At 52.2% G+C, this 11,692-nt stretch overlaps 1 protein-coding gene across 4 annotated transcripts in view; it reads right to left on the bottom strand.

The window, feature by feature from the left end:
* OSBPL10 (oxysterol binding protein like 10) overlaps positions 1–11,692 on the bottom strand; it is a 261,600-nt gene that overhangs the window by 4,551 nt on the left and 245,357 nt on the right. For all 4 annotated transcript variants that reach the window (XM_033132493.1, XM_033132491.1, XM_033132494.1 and 1 more), the window contains 3 exons: positions 5,210–5,396; positions 3,264–3,446; positions 533–686 (listed from right to left, as the gene is read on the bottom strand). In XM_033132493.1, coding sequence (XP_032988384.1) covers positions 533–686; positions 3,264–3,446; positions 5,210–5,396 — 524 coding nt within the window. The remainder of the gene's footprint in view (positions 1–532; positions 687–3,263; positions 3,447–5,209; positions 5,397–11,692) is intronic.

Raw genomic sequence — 11,692 nt, 5'->3', positions numbered from 1 at the left:
TATAATTTCTGCCTTCCAGTGTCACTTTCCTGGGTGACAGCAGCAGCATTTTAGGCACAGGACTCACATGGTTATGCTAGGGCATAACCATCCCCTGTGGCCCACAGGAGGCAAAGCTCTGAAAGGCAGCGCTCAATTACAAAGGTTCTAGCCCATCCCGTGTGGAGATGGGCTGTGAGGGGCTTCATGACTGACTTGTTGCGAATGATAAAGTAGCAGGGGGTATGAATGGTGGTTTTTTTGTTTGTTTTGTTTTTTAAGTAGGACAGCATCCAAGTCTGCAGTCCCATTCCTTGCCCTCCCTGGCAGGCTGATGGGCTTCTCTGGTGGCGGATGCCAGAGGGGCAGTGCCAGGTCCTCAGTTCTGCCCACAGAACGGCCTGGCCCAAAGCTGGAGTGAGAGCCAAGCTGCCCCAAACCTTCCCAGGACCTCCCCTGTCCTGTCCTCTTTCATCCAAACCGCTGCATTAGCCAGACAAATCCATCTGCCCCTCACCCAGGACTAGCGCCCAATGAAGGATGGCGGAGTTACCTCCTGGATAAAATACTTGGGCTTCCACGGGGTGCGGAGGCTTTCTCGTTTCCGTTCTTCCACCCGCTGCTTCTCCTCCAGGCGCCGCTTCTGCTCGGTGGCAGCGTCGATGTCCCCGAGCCTCAGGTATCGGGTCACCTCCCGCCAGAGGTTCCTGGGGATGCATGGAGGAGAGGAAAGCGTCAGGCAGGGACAGCGGGTTTGAGGATAACCATCCTCGGCAAGAAGGGGGCATCTGGGCAGGCCATCTGTAGGGGTAGTGCATTCCCGGAGCCTCAGAGACCCCTAGAGCCAGGACTTGAACCCAGGGCTACCAGGCTCTGGGTCCGTGCTGTATCCACTCTCCTCTGTCCTGAGCAGCCCGCCTCTCGGTGTCTAGGGATTGAATCTAGCAATAACTGTAGTAGTGAGCAGTAGTAATACTATTACTGCTTTAAATAGCAATAATAGCAGACACTTTTGTGGCCTTTACCATATTTCTAAGCATTTTACACATAAACTCGTTTAATCATCACAAGAACCCAATGATACAGATGCTATATTATCATCCCATTTTAAAGAGGAGAAAAATAAGGTCTACAGAAGATGAAGTGAATTGCCCAAGGTCACCAAACTGATAGATACGAACAACGGCTGCTTTCCCACAAGGGAGCCTGGTATTAGGAGTCACAGACCAGGGTGAGCAAGTGTGTGTGTGTTCGCACTGCAGGCTCTGTCATCTCCCCCGCGTGTGCATTCAAAGTGACGTCTCTGCCGCATTCATTCATTATAGAAGACCATCTAGAGTGCTCCTGTCTAATGGCAGCTTTCCTCAGAAATCTGCCAGGACCATCCCTGACTCATACACACACTTCTAGAGGGTGAGGAAAAGAACTGAGGTAGAGCAGGACACGGCCGCCCGTGCACGTCCTCATTTAATCGCATCAGGACACGTGGGATTTCACAGAAGAGGAACCCTTTGCGCCAGGTCATTAGAGCCGGGGCCGGGGAGCACGCCCACAGCCCTTGAGCCTGACCGTGGGAGGCCCTCGCAGAGCAGGAAGCTGGAGCGCTGGCAGGATCAGACCGGCTGCCCGCAAAGCGCGTTGCCCCTTCTGAAAGGGATCAGAGGAATTAACGAGGGTCGAGCTCCTGCAAGCCCAGCCTGCCTACCGGACCTGCCCTGAGTCCCACGGTACAGACACCCAGAGAGGCTGATGCTCTGCCTCCTATTTTACAGCAAGAAACTTCTGAAACTAGGACATAGAGCCAGCTCTGACGGGCCTCAGCCCTTGCTCTTTCTACTGTGCCCTGATAACTGACAAGAGGGAAAAAAGACTGGCCTAAACGGTACAGTGAGGGGAGGGGAGGGAAGTGGGGGGCTGAGTGCTGGCTCATGTCAGTCTTTTTCATCACCCACACCCTCAACACACACCTGGTGCTGAGGGAGGGCTGAGCACAAAGACATCCAGAGTGGGGGTGGGGGGGCTCTCAAGGGCAGGCCCTCCCGTGATAAGCCCCAAGTTCAGAGGGCAGAGAACCCCCAAGGACTGGAAAAGGGGTGTGGGACAAGAATGGGCCCCAGGTGAAGCACTGGCCAGACATACACAGGGACCCCACCAAGAGCACTATCTGAGAGAGGGGCAGGTTGGGGGCTCGTCTGGGGAAGGCTCTGAACTTGACGCCGAGAGAGAAAGCAGAAAGGTAAGGGAGCTTTCAGGTGGGGGCGGTAGGAGCAGGTCAGTGAGAAAAACAAAAAGGAAGCCAAGGGGAGCCCCCCTGAGAAAGGGGGGGTCGTGGCGAAGGGCTGGTGAGTGGCTGAGCCAAGGTGTGGCTGGCATCACCGGATACTGGCTCTGCCTTTACTCACCGGGTTGTAATGGGGCAGGGGTTCCCCTGCAAGGACGCTAACTGGGTGAGGCCTGGGAGCCTGACCCGGAGGCCTGGCACCACTGTGAGGGCTGGGGTACCGTAACTGGGCTAACCAGTGGCCCCGCTAGCCACGCAGATGCTCCCTCCTCTGCCTCTACAGGTAAGGCCTGGGAGACTCAGCCAGGTGAGTGAGCGCAGGTGCTCTGAGCAGCAAGGGAGCCCCTGGACCTGCCACTCCACCTCCCACGGCTGTTTCCTCTGGAAAACAAGGTGGGCTGGGCTTGATTGCCCCCGAGTTGAAACCCATGTTTCAGTAACATCCACACATATACAACAAAAACAGGTAGCGCCCCTCTATCTTACTCTGGTACCAGACGCCATCCCTGCTCCAGGCTGACTTCTGAGTTCCCCTGGGCTAACTGAGGCAGCAAAGAATCTTCCTGAGGAGCAGCTAACCTCCTCGATCCTTGCATGGACAACACGAGGTCATCAGTTTTGTTTCCAACGGTCAAACCCGAAACAACAGCGACGCCGTGATATGAGCCAGAGTCCCTGGCTCGGGGAAGGCTTCATCAGAGGTGCTGTGGGCAAGGGGATGGCTTTCTTTCCTGCCACCATCCGTCCCTTGTCCTGCTCCTACTGCCCAATAGGCTGGGCTCCATACTCTACCCCCTACGTGCAGAACAATGACACTGAAAGCTATCTATACAAAGGATCTACTCCTAAGTGGTGCACAGTGGAAAACGCAAATATCTCCACAAGTCAGAAGAACGTGATTTCTGGCCCATTTCCATTAGCTGAGCTTTCTACGGCTTCCTTGTTTGTCCCCTGGGTTGAGCCTCAAGACAACTAAGCGGGAGAGAAACAGCCTGATGCCCACCTGGACTCCATGGGGCCCTGCTTCTCCAGAGGTCTGATCTTCTTACGGTACACTGGCAAGGTGGTCGTGTCGATGACTTTGGTTTCCCCGTTGCTGTAGGTGAACTCTATGGTGCCGTTCCACTCCCCGTGGGCTTTACACACAATGGTGTTGGTGGGGTTGTGCTTCACTTCTGCCGTGACCCTGGATGAAATAGGTCAAATGAACGTGCTTTGAGAGATGATCAAAACACAGAGACTGACTTCAAAAGGTAGATTCACAAAAGGTAGACTCACATTTAGAGATTTTTTTATTTTTGTTTTTTTTTTGGAGGGGAGTAGGGGAGGAGGAATAGTTCTGGGCTGTTTTGCTCAAAGACTAGCCCTTAAAATGATGTGACCTAATATCCTTGAGCAGAAAAAGAAGGCATTGGTGGAAAAATGGCAAGAGTTGAATAAAGTCTGTAGACAAGTTAATGGTAATATAGCAATATTCATTTTCAGGTCTGATAATATGGAAAGGTTATGTAAGTTGTTATCATTGGGGTGGAAATCCAGCAGTAAATTCAGTAAAAATAAAACAAAATATACCCTTTTCCTCCCCCCACCCCCGGCCACCACCCCGTCCCCAAACTGCATCTAATAGTGCTCCATTTTAACCACCAAAATAGTGTGAGTGTACAGAGAACTTTTCAATCCCTAAACAAGGTCAAATCAGACTGTGGGTCAAACACGGCTGCTTGACCCACACCAGACGAGGACAGAAATGCTCACCGCACGTTCTGTACAAAGGCCGCGTGCGCAGAAACTAGCCTCTCGGCCTCGCACCAATACCTTCCAACACAGCAGCGGCTCGGAGGGACCACCTTCAACCTGGCTTTTAGAAGACGGCTGTGGAGATTTATGGTCTCTCGCTTCACCTGCCTGGCCTGAGGGAGCTCCAGGTCTCCATCTCTACCTTGAGGCTTGTTGCAGTCAGAGGAACAGAGCAGAATCAGGGAAGCCTGATCCAAGCAGCCAGGCCTAGGAGCCACGCTCCTCTCTTCCTAAGGGCCCAGCGCAGGTTGGATTTAGTTTTCCAACACAGGCTTAGAAGCTGTCTCCCTGAGCCTGAACGCAGCCCGAGTTCCTCGGTGGTGAGGCAAAAAGCTCTGGGCTGCGCACCGCGGAAGGATGTCAGTGGTGTGCTGCTCAAGTTATAACAACCTGATTCATAGCATTTGCCAATTTCTGTGTGGCCCCATCTCAGCTGACTGCAAGCTACCAACTTGGTATGAAGGGGTGTGGAGCTGTGGAGAAGATCAGCTTGTGAGCCGGTGGGTCTGGCTCTGAAATGGCCATGGAAGGCATCCGCTTTCCCACACCACGCTCCGACATCCTCACGGGAATGTCATACAGGACCCTTTACAAGAGAAAGGGCAGATGTGGGAGCTTGTTTATACAGGGATCAACTCTGAAGAAGGGCTTTTTAATAACTGGAGCAGGGAAACCAACATTGCGCTTCCGCAAGCCGCAGGATTTCGTCGGATTGAGCTTCCCCAGTTTCTAAAGGAAATAAATGGTCCTGACCTCACAGACGATATGGGATTCAGGACATTTAGTGGAGCCAAGACAGCATGAAATGGGAAGCTCTCAGGCAGTGTCCGAGTGAAGATCAAATTGCTTCAGGGCAGAGAAACAGGCTGCAGCCTCAGAAGGGAAAGTTTATTGTAACAAAAGTGCCTTTTATTCTCGGGTATGTTTTGCCAATACATCACCAAAGGATTTCACCGTAAATTTACACGGGGGAGGGTTCAAAAAACTGCCCTGTGAGGGGGGAACAAAACAGCAGTTCTTTTGACAAAAAGATATTAACAACTTCATCTTGATTTTTAACTAATCCTATGGCCGGAAACCAATTTCTGAAAGAGAAAAGAAACTCAGAGCATTGTGATGAGACAAAGTTGGAGCCCCCCCGCCGGCTCCTACCTGTGAACTTTCCCTCCATAGAAAGGCTTCGTGTGGAAAATCACAGTGGCCGAGTACCCAGTCTTGGCACAGCTGATGCTGACTTTTCCTCCAAGCTCCACCCAGGGGATGGTGAGAATAGAGCGAGCGTAGGCACTAGGCAGGGTGAACACGTACTCCTCCTCGTGTTCCAGGAGCCTCAGCACACCTCCAGGGAGAGAGGAGGGAAGAGTTAGGCACAGACACACGAAAACGCAGCTGGGCCCACACGGCCTCCTGCCGGCGGCTCTAGGTCTCCCACCTGTGCAAAGGTTGGCCGCTCATTCGCCATCTATTTATTCACTGTGTGCCCTACTGTGTGCCAGGCAGTGTGTGAGGCGCTGAGAATACAGTGGTGAACAAGACAGACCCACTGTCTGCCCTCAAGGAGCACAACGGAAAGGTGGACAGTAATTAATCACCAAGCAAACACAAACTTATAACTGGGAAGAAGGCATGGATGCCTCCAACAGGAGTTGACGTGGAAGGGAGGTTTCCCTGAAGAAGGGACACTTGAGCTGGATGAGAGTTGAGCAGGTGAAGGGGAAAAGGAAAATAATTCCAGGCAGAAGGAAAGGCACGTGCAAAGGCCAGGTGGTGGGAAGGAGCCTGGTGACACGAAGGGGCTGAGAAAAGGGCCCACGAGCAGACCGGGGGACGGTGTGTACAGGTATGGCCAAGTCAAGAGGGGCCAGACCTTGTGTTTCAAACTGCAAAAAAGAATGTTAAAGCGTTCTGACTTTATCCTCAGAGCAACAGAGACAACTTCAATTCGAGAAATCAGACTGTGCAGCTGCTGTCAGCAACCCAGGAGGGTATCGGCCGTGCACTGGAGCTCGACACGCACAACCCAGCCATCTCTAGATCAGGGGTTCTCCATCCTAGGACCCAAGCATTTAGCATGAATAGGTCTAATCCTCTTGAAACAATGCAAAAGTATGTGGGTGGGTTTGTCTATTTTTCTAGGGAAAAGGGTCACGGTCTTCATTAAATTCCCAAAGGCTGATATGAATGCCTCCTCCCCCGCAAAAACACACACAAACTCCCAGAGCTGCTAAATAGTTTGTGAAGTGCACGCAGGTGCCCAGCGAGGGCTGAAATCCAGCCCTTGCTTTGGCTCGTCGGGCCGGCCACCCACAGGGCTGCCTCTGTGTCAACAGGCAGCATTTCACTTCACACGGAGGCCCACCGTGCAGGCTGGCAGAGGCCCTGAGTTGTTCTGTATCCGGCACATTCTCGGCATCCCTTCCCCGCACTGGGGCTGGGCTCCCTGTACACGTGCCCTCACAGCTCCACTCCAGCTCGTTCTGGGCCCGGCGATTATCAAGGGCACTGAGTCAGACATCAGGGTCTCCGTCCTTATAGTTTCTGATCAGGACCCTTCTGATCAAGCCTGATCTCTCTTTCCTGCTTCCACACCTGCTTTGTGTCTGACTTCCCTGAATTAGGTTGCTTGAAAAGACAGCCCAAAGCAGACAAAAAAGTGTAGCTAATGCCAAACACAGACATGAGACCAACCGTCAAGAAGAACCAGTCAGAAGTGAAAGTTGAAGAGAAAGAGGTCACCTCGGATTCCGCTTCCTGGCCCCGTTCTGCTCACACGCCACCTGGTTCCTCGAATGCCAGCCCCAATCTCAGTCTCGTGGCCGCGGGGAGAGGCCCCGGCCCCTTAGAGGAGGATGGTAGTCACCCCACCTTCTAGGCCTCAGAGAAGACGGTCCCCCTGCCCTCTGTGCCCATGGACTACTTGGTGGGGAAATCCTCCCAGGTGGCCCATGTGTCTCTGACAGCACGCCCTCCTCCCTGACGTCTGTGGTGTCCCCGTCAGCCCTTCCTGTCCTTAACTGGGAGGACCTGCAGACGCGCGCCCATTTGCATATCTTGCCAGCAGCCTCTCCCTTCAGATCAGGACCACACACAGCCATGAGCTGCACACGCTCAGTCCTCCTGGTCTCATTCCCTAATACCGCCTCTGCAAGGTAGGACCACACAACTGATGCTTGCTCTCCAACAGATTTACATAGAGAAGATGCCACATCGTGTTTTAAAGACCTGGATGAGTTCGTAGAGGATCATTCCAAGTCACTCACCAGCCTGGTGATCTTAACTTCTCTCTGTGCCTCAGTTTCCTCATCTGTGACCCAGGGATAATGGTGCCTGTGCTTCACAGGGTTGGGGTGAGGATGGAAAGGCCATTCTGAAACTCAGCTCCAAGCACACAGCCTGATGATATGCCACCAGGATCCCGAACGTTTTACATCCTAATCACTCCTCTCTCTTTAAACCAGCTGTCTGGATGGGTGGATTCTTAACGACAGTGTTTCCATTTGGGAATAGAGAGGAAATCACGAAGTCTGGTGGGGGGACGAAGAGATCGATGGGAGGCATCCTTTGGTGCCAGTCATCGTTAGAGAAATCTCTCCTACACCAGGGTGACACTGCCGTCAAGTTCCCAGAAGTCAGTGAGCCGCACAGCGAAGCTGGTTTGAAGGCACTGCCCAGATCATATTCCTTTGGCTCTTTTCTGAAAATCCACAAATGGTGCTCGCTCATTCAATCACCTGTAATTATGGCTTCTCAACACTAACTCCTTTTTTCAGGGTTGCACAAAAAGATACCTGCCCCTAAGAGGAACAAAAGACCAAATATATTAAAACTAGACGTATGGATGGGATCACAAACGAAAGCGACTTTTGCATCAGCCTAAGAGCTGAGAGGAGCTGAAAAATGCCCCCCAAAAAACCAAAACCAAAACACATCAATCCTTCCGTCTTCAAGATGACAGACAACGCGTTTTAAATCCCCACAACCGGATTTATCAATAAACATAAGGCCAAGCATTAAGATTTTCAAACTGATAAATTTACAATAATTTTGTACCCGATCTCCATCCGAGGAACCAAAATATTCTGAGCGCACGTTCACTCCGGGAAGCACAGAATCACAGGGAGTAGCTCTGGGGAATTGGTCTGCAGGCGTGAGCAGCACCCACCTTCATCAGCGCCGAGCAAACGTGTCACTGCTCTTACTAGAACTAATTGCCTTTCCCCACAGACTCAATTAAGAGGCTGTGCCATTTGCTGAGCACCAGGTCTGGTGTTTGCAGGGGGAGGCGGCTTGCGAGAGCAGCTGAATAGGCCTTGGCTCACCAGCAGGGTGGGGGTAACGAGGAGAGGGGCCTCTGCTTCCCCATGGACGTAGCTGGTGGGGTGACTGAACACGTCTCAATTAGGGGCTTTCAGTGTCAGAGCTCAGGAACCGTGGGGGGTGGGATCGGCTCTGAGCTGCAATCTAAGTGATTTCAAGGCATAACAAAGAACCTCATAATGGCATTTTATTATAGCCAAATATGCCACAGCCTAAGGCATAATTTAAAAGATAAGCCCATGTATTTATGTACAAAATTTCAAGGGCACCCATCTAAGATCTAAAGTTTAAAATGAGGGGTTGAAAGAAAGGTTACTTCAAACACCATCAACCAATTCATGGAAGGATGGCTGGATCCATGCAGGGAACACGTGAGAAAAAGAAAAACATCCCACCTTCCAATGCCTGCTGTCCGAAGGAGCTCTGAGTACAGGACCCGGAACCTTTTGCTTTGAAGTTTGGGGATTCTTGGAAGTATTTGTGTGGCAAAATAAGATCATGTGTGTCACAGCGTGAACACGTAATTAATATGAAAGCAAGGAGGGCGTGGCTACAGGAGGACTCAGGTGACAAACTGAAGGTCTCCAAGAATGAGCCCAGCGGTCCTGACCCTTCCCAGGTCTGTCCACACCAGGAACACACTGGGTGGGTGGCCAGGAAGGGCTATGTCCAGGGAGCGAGCCTCCCTGAGTCTCTTTCCAGAATTTTCTTCCTGATTTCAACACTCTCCTGAGAAGTTCTAAGTTGAATTTTCAGGCAGGCAGAAAAAGTGTGAACAGCAAATTCTAATTCAGCTTCAGGAATGGCCACAGCAGAGGGCCTCAGGGGAGGGCGTTATATGGTTTCTAACCCCTGCAGTAAGAGCTGTGTCTGTATCTCCCAGCATACCTGGGGCTGTGCAGAGGGCATTACAGGCCCAGCCCCTACCAGCAGCCTGTCAGGAACAGGGGAGCTAAGACGCTGGGACATCAGAGGACAACTGACTGACCGTATGGAGACACAGACACTTAACTGCCAACAAGAGAAACGGAAACTGTTGGCTCACAGCAGGGGACAGAGTGGGGAAAGCAGGGATCCAAGGACCCCGCCACTCTCAAGTGAAGTTCCCGAGGAGATGGATGGAGGCCATGGATTCTGCTGGGCCAAGGAAGGAGCCCTGGGGGAAGTATGACTTAAATGGAAGGGCTGGAGACCCGGGAGGCCTGACAGGATGGACAAGGGTACAGATAACCGAGGAAGATGGGAGAGACGAGCAAATGGGCTGGGAGGGAAGAAGTAGCATTGAAACAGGCACACAGGCTATGTTCTTACCTACCCACCTCCTCACCAGAGCCCAGCCCTCTGGTGGATGGATGGCTGCTGGCGGGTGGGTGTCGTGCAGGAGACCCTGCGGGGTGGCCTGCAGGGTCTCTGCTCCCGCTCCCCACATAAGAACGCAGGACATGGTGAGGCCAAAAAGGAACACCCACGGAGCCATAGATAGGGGAGTCATACCACTATGGTCTCACTGGAGGCTGGGTTCACACAACATGCGACCTGCTGTCCGCTTTGCTGCCAACTGACCGACTCTCCTCCACTCTCCTCCACTCTCCTCCACTCTCCTCCACTCTCCTCCACTCTCCTCCACTCTCCTCTGTCCTCAACTTCCCTCCATAGCCACAGCAGTTATATTAGTGGCCAATGGCTCAATGGTTACAGCTGATGGCCAACCAGCCACAGCTGATGGCCATCTACTACCCGAGCCAGCACCTTTCCACATGAGGCCGAGAGCCTGGAAACTGCTCTCTGGGGCTCTGTCCCCACAGTGGGGCACCTGCTATTTGGTGAGAAAAGGAAGCATCATAGAGGCTACAGAAAGACTTTCGTTTCTCTGAAGAAGTCCCTAAATCATTAGAAACAGATTTGCAAATCGTTACCATTGGGGAAAATTTCCAGATATTCTTCTATATCAAGAATCCCTGCTTTGGGGCCGGCCCGGTGGCTCAGGTGGTTAGAGCTCCACACTCCTAATTCCAAAGGCTGCCGGTTCGATTCCCACATGGGCCAGTGGGCTCTCAACCACAAGGCTGACAGTTCAACTCCTCGAGTCCCGCAAGGGATGGTGGGCTCCGCTCCCTGCAACTAAGATTGAACACAGCACCTTGAGCTGAGCTGCCGCTGAGCTCCCGGATGGCTCAGTTGGTTGAAGTGCATTCTCTCAACCACAAGGTTGCCGGTTCGACTCCCGCAAGGGATGGTGGGCTACGCCCCCTGCAACTAGCAACGGCAACTGGACCTGGAGCTGAGCTGCGCCCTCCACAACTAAGACTGAAAGGACAACAACTTGACTTGGAAAAAAAGTCCTGGAAGTACATAGTTCCCCAATAAAGTCCTGTTCCCCTTCCCCAATAAAATCTTTAAAAAAAAAGAATCCCTGCTTTGGGGGCCCAGAGACTGGGAGGTGTCCAGCCTACTCATATGCCCTAATTTAAGTGTCTGTGGTTTTCCCATGCCTTGACCTGTGGTAACAGGTGTTTCTGCTGAGTGCAGGGAAATCCCCAGAAAGGAACTTGAATACTTTCTGTGTACCCAGAAAATGCATTTGGTTTTATCAGACGGTATTATATCCACAGCGCACTTATTATCTCAGATTTAAAGTGTGAGTGTGTGTGTGTGTGTGTAGGAGGGAGTAAGAGAAAAGAAACAACTTGTCTGTCTACTTCTAGCTTTGCCACAGAGTCCTCCCCATTCGCACCTGCAGTCTAGTCTTCACACCAGCAGCCATGGGGATGCTGCCAAAATCATATCCACCCTCCACTGACTCCCATACCACTCAGAGAAAAAGCCAAGTCCCTCCAGGCCCCCCAAACCAGTCCCCATGACCTGGCCCCTGCTCTCTGACCTTGTCTCCTCTACCCCCCACTCACTCTGCTCCAGCCTCACGGGCCTCAGGGATGTTCCCAGAGGACCCAGCCACACACTCACACCTCAGGTTATTCGACTTGCTGTTCTTTCTGCTCAGAACACTGTTCCTTAAGCCATCTCCATGGCTTACTCTCTCCCCTGCTTCAAGCCTTTAAGCAAAGGCTCCGTTCTCCTCGAGGTCGCCCTATTAGAAATTGCAACATACCCACGCTCATCCTTTTCTGCTTTGTCTCGTTAGACCCAGCCATCACCTGTCGTTGCAGATTTCTTGCACGCATCTTGTCTTCTGTCTGACTCGTCCATTAGAATGTCAGCTCCCCAAGGGCAGGAATTTCTGTCTCTCCTGGTCTCATGCTGACTCGCTCAGTCCCACCTGGGACATGAATCACCCCTTGGTCCAGTGTATCCACACTA

The sequence above is a fragment of the Rhinolophus ferrumequinum genome, chromosome 17 (assembly GCF_004115265.2).
Source record: "Rhinolophus ferrumequinum isolate MPI-CBG mRhiFer1 chromosome 17, mRhiFer1_v1.p, whole genome shotgun sequence".
NCBI lineage: Eukaryota > Metazoa > Chordata > Mammalia > Chiroptera > Rhinolophidae > Rhinolophus > Rhinolophus ferrumequinum.
This window is presented reverse-complemented; position numbering and strand designations above follow the sequence as displayed.